This window comes from Prinia subflava, chromosome Z, assembly GCF_021018805.1.
Source record: "Prinia subflava isolate CZ2003 ecotype Zambia chromosome Z, Cam_Psub_1.2, whole genome shotgun sequence".
NCBI classification, from domain to species: domain Eukaryota; kingdom Metazoa; phylum Chordata; class Aves; order Passeriformes; family Cisticolidae; genus Prinia; species Prinia subflava.
Window position 1 is genome coordinate 63805482 of NC_086283.1, and position 19834 is coordinate 63825315.

At 38.7% G+C, this 19834-nt stretch overlaps 1 protein-coding gene across 17 annotated transcripts in view; it reads left to right on the forward strand.

Annotated features, from left to right (window-relative positions):
* Positions 1 to 19834, forward strand: part of ELAVL2 (ELAV like RNA binding protein 2) — an 86216-nt gene that overhangs the window by 28044 nt on the left and 38338 nt on the right. For 8 of the 17 annotated variants that reach the window (XM_063421453.1, XM_063421462.1, XM_063421448.1 and 5 more), the window contains exon 2: positions 16658 to 16898. In XM_063421453.1, the coding sequence (XP_063277523.1) occupies positions 16673 to 16898 (226 nt within the window). In that variant the 5' untranslated portion in view covers positions 16658 to 16672. Of the gene's footprint in view, positions 1 to 12899; positions 12991 to 13497; positions 14820 to 16657; positions 16899 to 19834 lie in introns of those variants that run through there. The other 9 variants (XM_063421464.1, XM_063421454.1, XM_063421457.1 and 6 more) reach the window with 4 other exon arrangements.

The following is a 19834-nucleotide window of genomic DNA, read 5'->3' on the forward strand; positions in this document are numbered from 1 at the left end:
TTAGCTGTTTCTTATCTAAGTGAAGTTGTCATATGGCTTTAAATGAGAGCTGCTGTCGTTGTCCAAAGATGTTGAAGGAAAGGGAGTTATTGTCTCTGAATTTAATAGGGATGGTTACAGCAGCATTCTGTGTTCTTCTCTCTACTTGCGTGTATTTTAGATCTCTGTTAAAAACAAACTAACTAAATAAATAGATACTACATCAGTGAAAATGCAGCACGTTAAGACTAACACCTGGCTGTATTTACTTCAAGCTGTTATTACAGTTGTGTGACTTTCTAGCAACCTACTGAGATTTTGTAGTTTCGATGGAGGTTATTTGGAGACGTGGATGCCAAATCCTACTTCAGCAGTTCTTCTTTGTCCTGTAGGGAGTTTAGACATAACTGAGACAAATAACAGAATATTTGATACTTGCTTATGTTGAGTCCTTTTTTCAGTAAGATGTTGTATACAAATAGAGTAATTCTTATAGAGCAGTTACATGTGTTTTCAAGGTGTGCAGTAAAGAAAGCAAAGTCTAAACTTGTACAGGCTTCTGTGGCAAAGGTTATAATTAGTATATATAGTCTCTGGTATTTTTCTTTGAGTTGGCAGTAAATTTGGGAGGTAAGTTACCAACGGTCTGGTTTTTTTTTGTTTTTTTTTTTTTCCAAATGGGAAAGAATTACTGTATTAAATGCTCTTTTCATAGTCAGTCTAGTGATTCTTGATGGCAGTCCTCAGTGTCCGAGTGCTGCTCTTACTTACTTGTGTGGTATCCCAGTGTTAACCCTGCTTTTCTTCTTGTCTCTTCCAATGTCATAGACATTAGATAAAGTGACATTAGACTTTGTAACTTTAACTTTGACTTTAACTTCTTCAACCTTTCCACATACTGACTTCTTAGGAAGTATTTTCAACATCATGCTCTACAGAGCTTTGGTTTGGTTAAATGAACTTCAGCAGTCACAAGATTAAAACCAACATGCTTTTAATTTTTTTTCTACAAATTCACAGAATCATTAAGGTTGAAAAAGACCTCCAAGGTTATTGAGTCCAGCCTTTGACCAGACATGACCGTGTCAACTAAAGTGTGGCACTAAGTCCAGTCATTTTTTGAGCACTTGCAGCAATCATGAACTCCACTCCCTCACTGGGCACCCCATTCCAATGTATAACAATCCTTTCAGTGAAGCAATTCCTCCTGATGTCCAGCCTGACCTTCTGGCCCAACTTAAGGCCATTTTCTCTTGTCCTCTTGCTGGTTGCCTGGAAGAAGAAGGCTGACCCCCACCTGGCTACAGTCTCTGTACAGGTAGTTATGGAGAGTGGTAAAGTCTCCCTTGAGCCTCTTTTTTATCCTGATTGAACCAGAACTCCTTCATCTGCTCCTTTGCCCTGCTCTGGAATTGCTCCAGCATCTGTTGTGTTTTTCTGGAAGTGAGGGGTCCAGAACTGGGTACAGGACTTGAGGTTCTGTGCTGTCTGTGATACAGACCAGGACTTCTTGGCGAGCTGGGCACATGTTGGGTCATGTTCAGCCAGATGCCAGCCAGCACCCCTGGGTCCTTTTCTTCTGGGCCACTTTGTAGGCAATCTTCCCTAACCTGTAGCACTGTGTGGGTTTTTTCTGACCCAAGGCAGGACCTGGCACTTGACCTTGCTGCATGGCATGCATTGGCCTTGGCCCATGGATCCAGCCTGTCCATGTCTCTCTGAAAAGATAGTGCCCTCCAGCAGATCAACACTCACACTCACACGGTGTCATTTGAGAACTTAACTGAGGATGCTCTTCATCCATTCATCCAGATCATGGATGAAGGTGTTAAACAGGGCTGGAAACACAGAGTTGTGGGGAACCCCAGTGGTGGCTGGTTGTCCACTGGATGTAGCACATTCACCACCATTCTCTGGGCCTGGCCATCCAGACATTTCTTAACCAAGTGAAAGTGCACCTGTCCCAGTTACAGGCTGTGGCTTCTTCAGGAGAAATTGAAATAATTTACTGCAGGTGCAGCTTTAGTTAGCTTTAGGCAACCAATCCTGATATGCTCTGTCTTCGTAGAGTAAAAGAGCTGTGATTCAGCAAGATCTGGGTGCTTGGACATCTTCTACCTGTGAAACAGTTTAGCAGAACTGACTTGCAGGTTACATGTGACTGTGCATTTTGTATAGTATTTATGAGTAAGGAAAGCTTAAATTCCTTTTTCTTGGTGCTTCTAGGAACTTGCTCTTCTAGTATTTTGCCCAAAATCAAAGGAAAGAATAAACTTTTGAAGGCTAGAAGTTGAACATTGACTGAAAAGTACATTTAATATAGAATAGTATGAAATGTCTGCAGAGAGAATTAAGTAGATAAAAATCCTGTTTGACTTAGTGGTTTAAAAATACCTCAACAATCATGTCTTCTTTAATATTGTATGTGTATAGTGGGACAATGAAACACAGTTTTGATCTTTCGGTCGTTAATACCAGGTCTGCTGGACTTGGAGGTGCTGGTCTTTGTTTAGGAAATCACTGGAAAGTAGTTATCTGCAGTGTGAAGAAGGAAAAATCCTGGCTTTATGACTATGAGACAACATAGCACTTCATATGAACTAACTCTTTTGAAATTTTGCTTATCCTGACTACAACTTCATTTCCAGAACTGGGTGATTCTTATGCCTATGTTTTTATGTTCTTAGTTACGCTGTTCTTTTAAATACTTGCACCTAAATTGAGAGCAGAAAAGCTTAAATTAAGTCTGTCCAACTGAATAGTGTAAACTATTTTTCTTCATGAAACACTTTGTTTTAGAGCTAGAGTATGCTGACATCCAATGGAACAGGCTTCTTCAAACTCATCTGCTTTTATTCTAATATGAACAATCTGTTCTAGGGCAATTTTTTGACAAGGGGATCTAATTAAGTTTAACTCTACAAACAAGACTAAACTATGTAAATGGTGTAACTTGTATCTTTTTAACTGCTTTGGACTCCTGTGTATATTTAATAGGAATATATGAGGTAGCACAGTGATTCCCCATGCATGATACCAGCAAGGTTTTTAATACTGACTATAGCACTTCATTCAGATTCCTCCAAAGCACTGATGCCTTTTGACTTCTTGTCAGCATGTCATCAGGGCTTACTTCGGATGTTTGTTTTGTTGGGTTTTTTTCCTGCTGTAGTAAAACACATTCTTGATTTTCCTGGTAAAGTATACATGTCAGTACTCTGAAGTTTAGGTGATGTAGAATAAACCAATGTCATCTTTTTGGCAAGATAAAGTGCCAGGAGGGAAGATGCATACTGTTTCTGAAACAATCTTCATTAACTTAGTGATTCCTGTGCACAAGACAGCTGGTTCTCTGCCCAAGCATAATGTTCAGCCCATGGAAGTGAAACTTCCCTGTTTTGGAAGTCAGCAAAGGCTAAAATGTCCAAACTTGGATTCTTCTTTCCATGTTAGAGTGTATGTTGCAGTATAAAATCCCACTGGTTTATTTTGAGATACTCTTCAAGACTTGAGAAATCAGCCTTTGAGTGCCATGGCAAATAACGTGATTTGACCGGTCTCTTATAAAGGATGCTGGAGATAAGCTAAAGCTTAACTTTCTGATCTCAAAATTGTGTCCTGGTTGAAAGCAGAAGCCCTCCTGTGGTGCCTCAGAGTTAGTGTATTTCTGTAGTGAAATGATAGTAAAAATATGGAGGTTTGCCTGCATCAAAAGCAAACATATTCTAAGTCAGATGGCATCAGTATCGTATTTTTCAGCTGTTGGTGTTCTCAAAGTAAGAATAAGTTTTTGGTTTGCTGTTGTGTATGTGTCCCTTTCCATCCTTTCTTTGTACTCCAGTGTGTATCGCTACAAGATTTTTGGGGGATAGGCAAATTGCTAGAACTTGATACACAGTGATAGAGGACAGAAAAGTTTAAGTTCATTCAGAGCTGTGTGCTGTTGGTCTGACTTTGTTTATGCTGTGATGCTATCTTACAAGACTTCTTGCCATCTCTTTCACAAGCAATTCTCTTGATTTTTCCTTTGGTATTGAAACTTGAATATGTACACAGGGGAAATAAAAATAATTGTCAAAGATGTGTTTTCATGTATTTGGGAGCTCTGTTATAGTGGCATACTTCTGTGTCTACGTTTTTGTTGCTATTGAATTAGGCATATAATTAGTTTTGTGGTGAAGTGAGGTATTAGCTCTGGGGTTTTTTGATGCAGTGGTAAATATCTAAGTGAAACCATCTTTCTGAAACCAATTTTAAAGAAAATTGCCTAATGTAGACTTTGTTGTTACAAAATTTAGATTTCAGTGTTAGGATACAGATGATAGAAATGTCATCTACATAAATATATTAAGTTGTAGTTTTGATACATTTGAGTATGAGACATAGCATAGAATAATACATAATAAAGCATGAGAGTCAAATCAAAATACGTGGGTTAGCCCATGTAAGGAGCAAGGGTATATTAAGGCAATTTCGTGGTATATAGTTTAATGGTACTTTGAAGAAAACTGGGAGTGGGAGACAAACTAGATACAACTTGCCATGAAGAAAAGGTTAGAAAAAATAACTAGAGCATGTGGAAGCCAAGTAGCCCCAGAAACTTTGTATTTATGGATAGAATAATAGGAAAATCTGATTAGAAGTATTAATGATGATGTATTAAATTATTGACAGTGTTAGTGAGGGGTTTTGACTTTTGGCTTCTCTGTTCTTGAATTCATGTTTGTGCAAGAATTCCCATCCCCAGAGGTCAGAAACCCTAATATCTGGGCAAGGTTTCTGTGGTGACTGAAAACGAGAGCAAGATTATTTTAAACTAGCAAATCTTCTAAATACTCATTGCTCTGCATTTTTATGCAGTTGGATTATAGAAATAAAGATTTTTGCACACAAGACAGCACAGCATATGGGTCTCTCATGTTATATCTGTGTTGCATTATTCATTGCTCAGGGTATGTCAGGATTAAGAAACAGAAGTTCTGTTCATCTGCTATAGGAAACCTTTGTACTGCTTTTATGGAACCTACTTCAGTGACTACCTGCTCCAGGTGGGGCAGGATGGGAGAAATCATAGCTCCAGTAAAGCTTGGTTTTTTGCAAAAAGGTGTGATTATTTACTTGAGACAATTAGAAACACTGTTTGGAGATTGAATATAGTTTTTATCCATAGTTGATTTCGGGAGTAAACTGGCCTTGACCATGTGTTTTCATAGTAATTCACTATGAGTTGTTAAGAATGGTTTGTTGACATCTTCACTCTTGTGATTCGAAATGTTTTTTAAAGAAGTCATAAAATAGAAGCCTTTTAACTGTAGGTGAAATATCATCTTCTCTTGACCGAAGAGGGCAGAGTATGCTGACTGGAAGTGTTTCAGTTTGAGCAGTGTTTCCTTATGTTCTTCCAATCCCTCACACTCAGCTATGGAAAAAAAAAAAAGGCAAATCAAGTCAGTTGTTGCCACAAGTCTCTGTCTTTTGTGCTATTTTGAGGCCCTTCACCAAAGAATGAAAACAAATATTTATTATTTGAATAATACTTAACCTCAAAGATGTCGTTCTAGGCCCTTTAAGCAATTTTGGGTATCATGTCCAAGGCTGTTCAGGTAGCTTGTTTGCTGTCATATCTGCTGGAGTGTTGACTACCTGGCAAATCCCAGTACTTCATACCCTGTATCGCTAGTTGAGCTGTTGTCCTGATGAGGATCTCTTCCCCAGAAGGTTTCCTCAGTGGAAGAATTAATGTTCCCTGTGTCAAAATTACTTGCTTCTGTGTGTAATAATGGTGTATGTTTCAGTTTGGTTTGAATACTTTCTGTGTTGCTCATAAGCTTTGCTTTGCATGACTTTTGGAGCTGAAAGAAGGATGCTGTGTCATGTCAGTCTGTCAGGCCACTGATGATCTGGCGTAATGGAGACATCTGAGTGTGTAGGCATTCTGTTGCTGTCCAGCCTGATACCACTGTGATAGTACTTGTAAAGATGGATGTAGAGGAAGGGAGAGGCATGGCAATTACTGGTTTCTGACTTTCAGCTGCTTGCATTTCCCCCTTCTCTTTATATGGTGTTGAAGATGTCTTTTTTTAAGCTAACTAGCAGTATCCATGAGGATTTAAGGCGTAAGGATATTTAACTTTCCTCTTTCTGATTGGAATTTGAGCTGAAAGTTCCCTATGAGAGAACAAAAACTCTCGTGAAGGAAGGTAGAGGGGATTCATCCTGCAGTTTGAAGGGTAGGGCTGTGGTGTAGATACCAGGTTCATGCCCTGTGGATCTGCTGAGGTCTACCCTTGATGGAATGTCTGTGATGGGGGGTGCATTTTGGGCCTAACCATCTCTCCAGGTTACCAGAACTTTGAGCAAGGAGTATTGCCATAAAAAAAAAAAACAGTACAAGAGAACTGTTCCTCTAACCTTGTCTTCCTTATCCTGGAAGATGAATCCTGTCATCCATCTTTGCAGGAAAGAAAGTTGAGTGCATGAGGGACAAAACCATGTTGTCCTTCAGGAAGATGCACTGCAGAATAAACAGAGTAGTGTGTGGCCTTGAAGTTGACACATGCTTTCTTGATTAGGAAGAGCCTGTTTTTCTTGTGTTTTTTTGATTTGTATACCTCTTCAGTCAGACTAACTTGGTTCGCTTCCTGTTCCTCTCTGTTGGTAAACATCAGTATTTGAAGTTGTCAGTGGGGAAGAAGGATATAACTGCAAGATGAAAGGGGGGAAAGTTTTATGCAGCCCAACTGGAATACTGAGGTAAATGCTAAAAAATCGAAATAAGCATTCAAGCTAGTTCAAGTTTATGTTGTCTTTGAAACCCTTCAGCCTATCAAGCTGCTGTATTTGAAGAGTCAAGTTATTTCTATTCACCCCACTGAATCTTCTGTTTTCTTGTGTTAGTAGGCTCGAGAGGACTGCAGATGTCTAAGCTGAAGGGAAATGTCTGCAGTAAGATGCAGTTACCTCTTGAAAAATACATATGCATTTTGACAGAGCCATATTGCCTTGGAATGCATTTCGCTAGAAGGCTGGGAGAGCTAACACAGGAGGCTGGGAGAGCAAATAAGAGCAATAAACATAGTTGGCAAGATTTTGTGTCTGGTAGAGTGCAGAAGAAAAAATTGTTCCTGTTGGAAATCAGTCTTATTAAAGTATTGGTGAAGTATTGGAATTGTTCACAGCTTATTTATTTGAGATCTGAATAGCTGTTTGTGTAATCCAGTCATTGTTTTGGTGAAACTCCTTCTGAACATCAATATTGGCTCTGTTTGAACAGTCCCACCTTGACATTTAGTTAAAATTTCAAATATAACCAAAGTAATCAATTTCTCTTAGCTGCCTTTGAACTTTTTTATATGAGAGAGGGCAATGAAAAGAGAGAGTAATTTTGTGCTGAGTTTGGGGTTTTTTTTCTTGTGTGTGAGCTAATTAGTAATACATGTTGATACTGTCTTGCTCAGAGAATTAGTTATGTTGGTAGAAGTGGTTGTGTGTCTAAATTGACCTGAATAATAACGAACATAAAAATGGTTGTAGTTTATTGAAATCTCACTTGAACTGATCCCTTAATGGAATGGAAGTGCTTGTTTTTACAGAAGACTGTTAAAGCTGATCTTTCTAATATAGTTTTGAGGGTATTTTAAGTTACCCTGTATGTTTCCCTCCCTTTACCCCAACTGATAGGATAATCAATAATTTCAGTCAGAAGGATTTATTTTCTCTGGATTAGGCCGTTGCCAAGCAGTGTCCTTACCTTGTTATACATGGATTATTTTTTTCAAAACCCCTTGCAAGTGATTGTTGGCTTCATTCCTAATGCATAGTAGCCTTAGTAGGGCATTGTTTAGATATCCTAATATTCTTAAGTATTTTGCAGGATTCTTAAGAGTTTCCAAAAGCACTTTATACTGAATGAAGACCTTTTCTTTTAATCTGTGTATACATTTTTAGTGTTCCTAGAAATATTTACATTAAGTAGATGATTTGCACTCTTCTTGCTTCTGTCCTTTTAGCGTGGTCACCAACACTATTAAGCTCTTTAATGCCTCCAATTGTTGTTTCTTGTTGAACTGTCTTTAGTTTTTCAGTTGTCTTCTCACTGCTTACCTGGAATAGGCAAGTCTGCCTCTCCATTCCTGCTGAAAGCTTCTGCAGCAGCAATCACAAGGGTGAATTACAATCTTTTTCCCTAAATTTCATATGATTTTTTTGTTTCATAACCATCTTAATTTTCCTCACTTACTTCAACCCATCATGACTTTGAGGCCAGGATATAGAAATGTTAAGTGGTATTACTTCTTTAGTGATTCATTGAAGAGTCCGTGTGAAAAGGTTCCCCTTCAAAACCACTACATATGAGAGGCTAAAAATTGCTTTTTATTGTTGCAAAGGGCTCATGCTTTCTGGTCTTAATTGCCTGTGTTTACATTAGTAACTTTTTAATTTACTTGAAGATTTGAGACCACCTCATTATCAGAAAAATTCTAAGTTTTCTGTGCAGTTTTTTTTAATCTATTTTATCAAAGTCTTCCATATAACTTAGTATGAATCAAGAGGTACTATTCTGGTTTGTTCTGAGCTGCATGAGTTCTCATCAAGTAATACTCTAATGCAGACTGTGCTGCAGATTCTTAAATAGTGTAATGGAGGGAACAGCAAATGAATGTACATGCAGGTGGGAAGGGCTGCTAATGGGGAAATGATGGTTCATACTATCAAACAAAAAGTGAAAACAGAGACAAAGAAGGAAGCGTTGTTTAGCCTGTTTGTGCAGACTCACCAAGCACAAGATATTCTATCAATATGCAGACCTCAGAGAAGTTATCAAGCTTTTCTTGACAGCAATCCTTCTTACAGGGAGACTGAAAGAGTAAGTAGTGTTTTGTTCTGACTGGCAAGCTTTTTAGCTGATGACATGCCTCTGGCCTGTGTGTGCCTTTACCCATAAAAGGACTTTGGGATGTTCAAGCAAGCTATGTAATAGTTTTTGCATATGCTCAATTGAACAACCTCTGTTACCTGTTACTGTATAGCTATTTTGAGTGTGCACAAATCAGTACTGTCCTTTTATGTTCTCCTAAGATACTTGACCATTTGAAAAAAAGGAGTCCTTCAAATTAACACTCCAGTAAAAATAAAAATCGCTAAAGAGGAAGCATAACAAATTGCATTTATTCAAAGTATCAATAACTCTGCACCTAAAATTTTCATACCTAAAAAAAATTTGGTTTGCCAAGTTCTGTTTTTTAAAGGAAAATTCAGCATCTGTATTGTGCCAGGTCTTACCTTTCACTGAACCCTCAAATAATTATGATTTTTTTTTTAATTTAACATGTTTAGCAATAAGTCCCCACAGACAAAAAACAGCTTATCCTTGTTAAAATGCATTCATTACTATTGTAAGTCAAAGTAGATGGAATAAATCCTCTGGAAAGAGAGCAACTTCATTACAAGCAGAGAATAAAGTTCTGTTTTAGACCTTTCTGTCTGGAAGAGATAAAGAGTGATGTACGCAGCCAGAGGTGGTTCTTGTTCTGCAGTTTAGTATTATGAAAACAAAATCTTTAGTATTTCCTTGTACAAATAGTGATGTGTTGTAATTATTGCGTGCTTCCATTGCACTGGGAAACACGATGGGAGAGCAAACACTAAATACTAAAGCATGCTCTGAAGGTTTCCTGACATGTATGCCTTGAGGAGAATCTTCAGGAGCACACTTACATCTCTTAGGATTTTATCAGCTGTGACCTTTGAGGCTGGAGGCATCTCATGGTCCAGCTTGGGTTGCCTCTGAACAGTGATAACATATCTATTGAAGGAAGCAGATGTGTTTAGTATCTGCTGTCTTAAATTCAGAGTGTAATCACCTTTATGTGGTAATACTGTTTAGAAGTATATAATGTAATTGCAGCAGGCATCTGTGCAGTGATTTTTTTAGTGCAATGCCTATAAACAGAATTAAATTCTGGGTATAAAACCTGGGTGAAACTATTTCCCACCTAGCCATGACCAGGATGTGCAAGTATGAATTGAAACAGTGGTAGAAAAACCTGTCAGAAGTCTGATGCACTGAATGTTTCTCCCTAGCATTTATATGCTGGTGAGGTGGTAATGGTGGTTGAAGGTTTATCTGTTTTGTCACCTTCTTAGTTCTGTCTCAACACTACCAGCATCCAGCCTCAGCTTGCATTTTCAGCTGAGCATAATTAGTTGAGTACATTGCACACTAAAATACCCATGTTGAAGGGGAAGTTAGTAGGCCACTGTGACTTGTTTAGCCAGTCTTCATCTTGCTAGCTCCACTATATTTTTTAAAGCTCTCATATAAAAATCTGCTGTTATAATTGGAACTGTTCTATGGCAACCAGAACTAATTACATAAACCATATGGCTTTTGAACTTCTGATGTCTTTCCTCTTGGAAAACAAAAAAGCCTACTTGCTTCTCTGCTAGGCAAACCTTACTCATGACTTGCTTGAACTGCACCTAATTAGAAACTGGCATTCAGTTAATGCCGTAAACAGTGTTTAAGAGTGTTTGGGTTTAAAATCTTATCTGTGCTTGGTGAACTAAAAGTAAATTTATTGAAAGATAGATGGCTATCATGTTCTGCATGTTAAAGAGAACCACTCAGATTGCTGAACTGAACAACTGTATCTTTAGTTCTGCTTCCTTTCAGCATTATAAAGAGCAGATTTACTCCGTCAACTTGACTTTATTGTTCTCCTCTTAATCTGAATGTATTTTAAGACAAACTTTTCCTTAGTAGGTATAGAACCCGGTCTCCTGAATGTATAGATTTTATAGGTTTTGAATGCAGTAACTGCTAAGCTATTTTAATAACTTAAGTGTAATACTGTTTCTGAGGTGCTAATAGTCAAAAACCAAACTGGCTTTTTTTAATGGTACTGGGGATTCTTCAGTAGTTCAGTATTTTAAAAATTTTTGGGGGGAAGAGGGGAAGAAAACTCAGAGCTTGAATTCTGTGTTAATGTGCTGATTTAGTACAATGTTAAAGCTGAAAACGCATTTTCAGAAAGCCTTTTTTTTTCCTAGAATGTAAATAGCCATACTTCTAATATGTTAATACTGTTTTTACGTCAGATAAAAGTGTAAAGAAAATGTTAAGAATGCCTGTTTTCCAAACAAGATGTAAGAGAGCAGTCTGTGCAGGCTTGAAAGTAAAAAAACAGTAGAAGAACTGGTAGAGTGAAATGCATTTGAGACGTAATGGCTTTTTTAGTCAGAGAACGGACTTGCACACTGATTGCAAGTACTGTATAGAATGCTTCAGTGAAGATAAATGTGTTTTGCAAGCTGGAAGTACTTCAACTGACAGGTGCTCTTGGCTTTTTTTTTGAGAAGTGCTGCAGTGCTTGAGAGAATGGTAAAGTCTCTAGTGAGTACACAGAAGTCCTGTACAAACAAGTAAGCTGTTCTGTTGAAGTTTATCTACAGGCTGTGGTTCACAAGAAACAAATAATCTGTGGGGTCACGTTGCTTTGCTGAGAGCCATAGACATTCAAATACATCATCTTACGTACATCACTACAGTCTCTGTAGGACAAGTGTATTGGAGACTGCTATTTTAAAGCAGTTTTCTTTTAAGTCCAGATAAACCTTATTAAGAAGTCAGTTGAGACCTCCAGATTTTATTCATGTAGTAAACAGTTCATCAAATATATTTGCGTATGAACAATGGAGCACTTGAGAAGTTCTTACTGTTAGTTTTGGGTTGAGACCGAAGAGAATGGCATGCAAATTTGGAATTGGTACCAAAGCCATCAGTATTTTGCATAAAAAGGTGATTGAAGTGTTCATGGATTGATGAACACTTTATTAATCTAAATTAGAAATAAAGAGTAGACATCAAGTCAGCTAAGCGTATGGACTTTGGTAGCAAACGGACATGAAAAGTAACTTGCACTATTTTAAAATAGAAAAAGTTTTGAAGTACATATCTATAAATCCTGGATGCAGCAGCCTTCTTAAACCCAAGTCTTTTAGTATGAAGTTTAGGCTTACCTCATCTGCTAACCGGGAGCAAGAAGGATCTCTTTACTAACAGCAGGCTCAAGCTGTGGCACAGTGGTCAGGAGCCTATTTGTTCCTGTTGTGGTTCTATTTTTATGTGGACTATCTGTAATCATGTGCAAATGGCCTATTAGCTTTTGTGGTATCCTCCTAGCATTGTTCACTGTAATCTAACTGGATTTTCGGTGATGTTTTAGTTTAAACAAGGAACAGTCTTCTTGGTTATGAAAATACTTCAACAAAAAACTCTTGCATGTTTTGTTACAGTTATTCCACTTGATAAATCCTGGACTCTACTGCCACTTGTATGTGCAGTGGTACTTTTAAACAGCTGTTGCAAGGAAACTTAGTGAATACCATCTGCACAAGATTTTAATTTACCTAATTTTTAAACCTAGGATTTTAAGAATTGACTGGATTCTAACATAGTATTTTGTCATCTTTGTGTATTTTTTTTTTCTGGTGGGCTGGGAAAGACATGTAAGGGGAGCTGTCTTGTAGTGCATGATCATCTTATGTGCTGATGGAAAATCAACTCACTGTATTTCCTTTCTTTCCTCTTCAGTCTTTAAGATTTAAAAAATTGTTTTGTGGTATAGTCTCTTTTAGACATGGTATGGTACTGGAGGTAGTTTCCAGGGTAGATGCACGGGTAACTAGACCGCGTTATCTTCTAAATCTTCTTAAAAATGAGCATCTTATTTCACATAAGAAAAACAATTTTACAACTGAATTTGTAAAGATTAGATTGGAATTGCCTCAAATCCAGTTAAGCCACACTGCATGGACATGCTGGGAATATAAATGCAATTACTGTAAATTTGTACAAACTGATTTGTTGCATTACCTTGCTAATCTAACATACAGTACTTTTTGTGTCCATATTGCAGACGGCAACTCCAAACTAACATGGCAGTCAGACTGTGTGATGTGGCTTCTCTGCTTAGAAGTGGTTCGTGGGCAGCAGAGCCTTGGACTGGGGTCTGTGGGACTTTTCTTAAATTCTGTAGGCTACTTTTTTACATGTTAATAGTGCTGAGGCCATACCAAAGTCTTTTAACCTTCCATTTGGAATGCTAACTCACTTGTATGTTTCGTTATAGGCTGTTCTTATTCTGTGAGAGTCTAGAGTACACCGGCATACCAAGACAATTTTTTCTGTAAAATGGTGATCTTCTGTAGAAATTACATTGCAGTAGCTTGCCTTTCTTCTAATGTCAATAGATTTTAGTACTAATTGAAAATGCGTAGTGGATAATTGAAGAGGAATATTGTGCTAAAATGGTTTTGGTATGGTCTGAATATTAAATTGCAGTAACTCTGAAAACATGTATAGTTGTGTTTTATTATTACTATTTTATAATCATAAGTGCCAGTCTGTTCTAAGAATTTTTTTTAAACTGTAAATTGATCTCAAACTATTTTTCTGAATGAAAAATATTTAGTGCTTTGTCTTTTATGAACAGTTCTCTTTAGCCTATTGGTGGAATATGCATTATTTGTAAAACATTAGTATCACTTTATTCAGAGCAGATGGTTCTATATAGCTGAGAGATGCTGTAATTTTCAGCACACATAGGCTACTGCAGCTGTTCACTTGAATGTTGGCTTAGGATCACATTCTTTCCACCTGAACATGAAAATAAATGTGCAATTAAGAGAGAATTGTTTGTTGTCCTTGGTAAATCCTGCTAATTTGGATCAATGAACACTTCAAATTTGAGAATAAAACACAAAAAGGGGAAAAAGGCCATTCCTACAGAGCCTCAGAGCACAGCATTTGTGACTACTTCCTTTAAAAAGTACGTTAGTGTTTTGAAAAGTAATTTATCTTAATTGGGATAATCCACTTTATCATCTTTTCAGTGGACTTGTTTCATCAGTGCCAGGAGCAGGTTACCCTTTGGAGTTTGTCACAAGGGAATAAAATGTTGTTCCAGTTGCAGCTCTTCAGGAAAACTAGATCATGCTTTTTCTAATGAGTACTCTTAATAGATGTATCCCATTTTTTGCACTGTGCTGAACTTACCTCTTGGAAGATACTTCTGTATGCAGAACATAGAAATATGTTCCCAGAAATGTCTAAATTGGACTTCTAGTAAGAAACTCAATTTAGCCCCTCTCGTATTATTAGGATATTCAGTTATGCAATCCCTGAACACAGTTGGCCTCATCAGTTGTTTGGATATGCACTGATTGCAAATGGTGCTTTAAACAGGACTGTTAAGACAGATCTATCAGAGGTACTGATGCTCCTCTGCAATTTTACAAGAGGCATTTTTGTGGGAACTCCTCTTAGCAGTTTAATTATGAGGCTAGATTTCAGTGATTGATGAATTTCTTTAGTGAACTTCCTGAGTTGAAATATGTATTACTGGAGAATTAACTTACATAATTTTCTCTTGCATGTTGTCCTAAACAGTTGGTCTCAAACAGGACAGGCTGCCCAAATCTTAGCTATTAAGATGCTATTAAAAATCCATTGTATTTACCAGCTGTTGCTGTTCAGTCACTGACTGAGGTGGCAGAGAGCCTTTTGTAGATGTGGCAGCTTATCGACAAGTGCTTGTGTACAAGCAGACTCCTCCTAATTATTTCTGTTGCATCTCGCAGTCATGCAGTCAGTTACTTTGGGGTGAGACACATTAGAATTAGACTGGTTGGAGTTGAAAGTATCTTGGAGATCTTCTGTCTCTAGTATACTTGCCATGAACAGGGACACCTTCTGCTACATCAAGTTGCTCAAAGTTCTGTCCCACCTGACCTTTCAAGGAGCTTTTCAAGGGATGAGGCATCCACAGCCTCTCTGGGTAAGTGGCTTACCCCCCTGATAGTAAAGAGTTTCTTTCTCATATGTGATCTAAACCTACGCTGTTTTAGTTTGAAGGCAATCCCCTTTGTCCTGTCATTGCATGCTCTTGAAAATTATCTCTTTCTCTCTTTCTTGTAAGCTCCATTCGGGTGCTAAAAGGCCACAATTAGGCCACTCCAAAGTCATCTCTTTTCTAGGCTGAATAAACCTGATTCTCCCAGGTTTTTTTCCTGGGGATGTGCTCCATCCCTCTAACCCAGGCTTTCTCTGGACTCAGTCTAACAGGTCCATGTCCTTCCTGTGCTGGGACCCCAGAGCTGCATGCAGGGTTCCAGGTGGCACAGAATCCCCTTCCCTCCCCAGATGCAGCCCAGGACATGTTTGCTTTCTGGGCTGGGAGTGCCTGTGTCTGGGTCATGTCCAGTCTCTGAGCCACCAGCAGGCCCCAGTCCTCCTCACAGGACTGCTCTCGATCTGTTCATCCCCCAGCCTGTGCTGATGCTGGGAGTGTCCTGACCCACATGTAGCACCTTGAACTCATGAGTCTTGTTAAACCGCAAGAGATTCCCATGGTCCCACTTTCTGAGCCTGTCCAGGTCCCTCTGGATGACATCCTGAACTTCAGGAGTGTCAGCAGCGCTGCTCAGCATGGGGTCTGCAAACTTGCAGAGGGTGCACTTGTACCATTTGTCCGTGTTACTGGTGGAGACATTGAATAGCACTGGTCCCAGTATGGACCCCCGAGGGACACCACTTGTCACTGATGTCTGTTGAGACTCTGAGCTGTTGACCTCCACCTCTGGGTGCAGCTGTCCAATCGCTTTCTTATCCATCTATTAATCCACCCATAAATATTCTCCATTTTAGAGACAGAAATGTTTTAGGGGATTGTGACAAAGGCTTTACATAAGTCTAGATAGATAACATCTGTAGCTCTTCCCTTGTCCACTGTGGAGTCACGTAATCACAGAAAGGCCACTTGGTTGTTCAGACAGGACTTGCCCTTGGTGAAGTGGTGTCGACTGTCTCAGATCACTTCCTGTTCTCTGTCTGCCTTAGCACAGGTTCTAGGAGAATCTGTTCTGTGGTCTTCCAGGCACAGAATACTTGTAGAGTGGTCTAAAAGCAATTTAGGTTAAAAATACAAATTTAACTTTTCTCAGAGTTCAGGTGAGGGAAGAAATAAGAACAAGGAATTGTCAGTTTCATCAAATAAGAGCATTTAAAAACATGATTCCAGCCTGTGGTGATGGAAGTTTGACATGGTTGTCAAGGAAGAGTATATTTTCCATCCCAGCACATTCATATATCCTCTAAATATCTCTTTAAAGTACTATACTTGATCTCTGCTATTTTTTGTGAGAAGTATTCTTTGTATACAGTTAATGCCCATCTCTTTTTGCAAATATTTAAATGCTACTTCCTTAAAAGCTGCATTTCGTGTTATTTCAGTAACCAGTTGTAAATTGATAGAAATTATTACTCTTGGCAACAGGCCAGTTTTGTTTGGTAACTTCTGTAACAGAAAGGCTGTGATTCACCTAAGTGGAGGGAATGTCAGAAGATGGAAGCTAAGCTTTGAGTGCTGATTTAATTTAGTGAGTTTGTAGAAGATACTGTTTATTTACTTGCAAGATTTTAAAGTACTGCCTTGACTAACAGTTTAATGCTCTTCTGTACTGGTGTTTGGGGTTTTTTTTCTTGCATCTAGTGGCAGTATATGACCTTGGCATTACCATTTCTGCATAGTGACAGGTCTTTAAGGTTCTGGTTTGAACTCTCCTACTAGATAATGAAACTTGAGTTTTGATGGTTCTTGTTTTCTGGTTTTTTCAGCAGGTAATTGCTGCCATGGAAACACAACTTTCTAATGGACCAACCTGTAATAACACAGCCCATGGTTCAACCACCATAAACAATTGCTCATCACCAGTTGATTCTGGGAACACAGAAGACAGCAAGACCAATTTAATAGTCAACTACCTTCCACAAAACATGACACAAGAGGAATTGAAGAGTCTGTTTGGCAGTATTGGGGAGATAGAATCCTGCAAGCTTGTCAGGGACAAAATAACAGGTATGTTGGTTTTGGAGTTCTTGGTGTCTTCTCATTTTTCCAAGCAGCAAATTCTCAGATGGTATTCTGCAATTCTCCTGAGTAATGGAATAAAGGCAGAAGGAACCAATGCTGATGCTACTGGTCAGAAGGAATTTAAATTATTAATTTTTAAAATTATATACCCCAAAATTTAAGTTTATTTGCATTTCATTTAGGTTAGTTTGAGTGCCGTACATGTTAACAGGACATTTAAACTTGGGCTTCAGAATACTAGGAAAGAAGATTCACATGTGGGAAAGCAGATACTTGTACAGAATTTCCTTGAATTTTAATTCAACCTCATTGAAGTTAGACTTTAGCACTTATTGATGCAAAGCTGCTTCTCAGGGATGCAGGTAATGAAGCTTGTACTTTCAAAAAAGGGCAGATATTTGACTTCACAGGTAAAACTGCTTTTGAATTGCAGCACTTCAACAGCTTCTGTAGGATGCACACTTGAATCAATTTATGTTCTTTGGCTTCCTTCTTATTGAACAGTCTCTGGCTGACTTACTGGCTTAATGCTGTTTGTTTCCCCTATGTCTCTGAATAACCAGCAGCTCTTCCCACAGCAGGTGACTTGTTCTTAAGACATTAGTTAGTGGAATGGGTAAATCTGTGAAAGCCCCCTGCTTCAGCATGGTATTCTGGGATACTGAAATCACAGCTTTTAGTTGATCTGGCATGACCAAACCTTACTTAAAGCAATCTTTGCTCTTCAGTGTGGAGATTACTCAATCTTCTTGGGGACACCAAAGAAACCAGGTGGGGCTGATGTCACAGCTTGCTGTCTTCAGATGAAGTCTGGTTGATGGGGAAAACAAGCCTGTTTTCTCTGTAGGTAATGACACAAATGCTTTGAAACAAAAGGTCCCTTCCTTAGGCATTTCCTTCTCTTGTCCTGGGAGTGGAAGGTTATAACTCGTACTTCATCAGTTAGTGCAATGGCTATTAAAAGACAATACTTCTTAGTCTTGCATATCCCACATATTTAGCATTCCTTATTGTAGTTGCTTAGGAATGATTTCAGAGGCTGCTGCAGGCCTGCAGAAGTAGCCTTCAAGGTCTTCATGATCAGTGTTCAAATGGTCCACATCCTTTCATGATGGTTCTGATGGTCCCTATGCCAGAAGCCCACTGTTGCTGCTACATAGTTTCAAAAGACTGCTTACCTGGGAATGGAGCTGATGTAATTGTAGACCTCTTTGTTTCAAAGGTGTGATGTTTTCAATACAGCATGCAGTGATGCCTGAGAAGGATCCTGAATTTAAATTACATTCTAAGTAGCAGAGAACTCCAGAGTTGAAATTATTGGAGATAGATAGCTTTCCTACTTCATCAAAGAGCAGCTCCTCAGCTTTGAGAGATACTTTCAACTACCAGCAAAATACCGCACCAGTCTTGTTCCAAAAGGTTTTAGTATTGTAAGTGAGATTAAGAAATATGGTGTTTCACCTTGTTAACAGCATTAGGAGCAATACTTCTGATTTAAGTAGCCTAGAGCAACCTAACCTTGTGTTCGTAGATGCTAAGGAGAAAGCTCTTGACTTTCAGTCCTGTTCTTACTCATTTTCACGTTTTCCTCAGAGTTTCAAGAAACAATTTTTTCTTTTCCTTCTAAATTCAAAATAGGGATTGTTACTAGGTTCTGTGAAGGAAAAGATGGAGCATGAATTTCATACTTTCATTGATTTAATTCCTCTGTTAAAATGTAATTTTTTTTTTCTTTCTTAAATGAACTGTAGTGAGTGCTAGTTACGTGATGAGTATCTTTAAATAATAAGTTTAGGGTAGCATAGAAATTAAAATACACTTCTATACCTACGGCATTGCTGAGGTCTGTAATGGCTTGTGACTCCATCACTCTGTGCCTCCTGGTTTGCGAACACATGTGACAACACATGTGGGCCAATCCAGTCCTGTCTTTGGCTTAGAGTGGTACCATCCTGCAAGCTTGATGTCAAAGACTGCATTTCACTTCATGGCCACTGTCACTGGTGGACAATACCAACAGCAGGGAGGAAGTAACCATAGCACACAGACCTTCAACAACTTCAAAAACAAGCTGATCTCTTCCCACTAGGACAGAGATCAACTTGTTTACCCCCAAAGAGCATCCAGTGGGGCCATGTGTGAAGTGTGGTCTCTGCAGCTGTGCCCAGAAACCACAGTCCTGTTCTGAGAGTCAAGAGTTACTCCTGCTGGGATCACTGGGTTGCCAGTGCCATGAGTTAAAATTCAGAGATCACAGCCAGCCATTGTCATCTTGACCCAAATACTCATATAGCATCCGGTGGATTTAAACCAAGTTACCTTCTACCATATTACTCAGTACTCACTCTGTGATCACATCTGCAACACTGAAGTGCACTTGTGTTATGGTAGAATCACAGAATGGTTTCAGTTAGATGGTGACTTAATAAGCATCTGATTCCAACCTCCCTGCCCTGGGGAGAGACACTTCCCACTAGAGGTGGAAGTGCCCTATTTCCTTGAAGCTGCCTGTACACTTTAGGATTGAGAGGAGTTGAACTTGTAGGCCTTCCTTGATTTTTTTCCTTTGGAAAACGTATATGAGGGGAAGAAGGCACCCTGGAGTTCACTTACGATTTTCACAGCAGTTTGAAGTCCAAGTCCTGATTATTTTATTGATTTTTTTTTTTTGGCTAGGAATTTGCTTGTGAATAAGGGAGAAAACTGATCTGTGAAGGTTCCTGATGGTCATCTCCAAGCATGCACTTCATGGGCAGAACTTTCTCTTGGGGCAGCATTAGTTGCTGAAGTGAAGTTTGCTTTGTGTATTAGTGGAAAACCATTTCAAGTGTTATCAGGAAGAATTAAAATAGCTAATTGTTGTTTTGTTGTTTTACTCTGAAGGTAAATAAATGTTGATAAATATTGAAGATTCTAAAGGG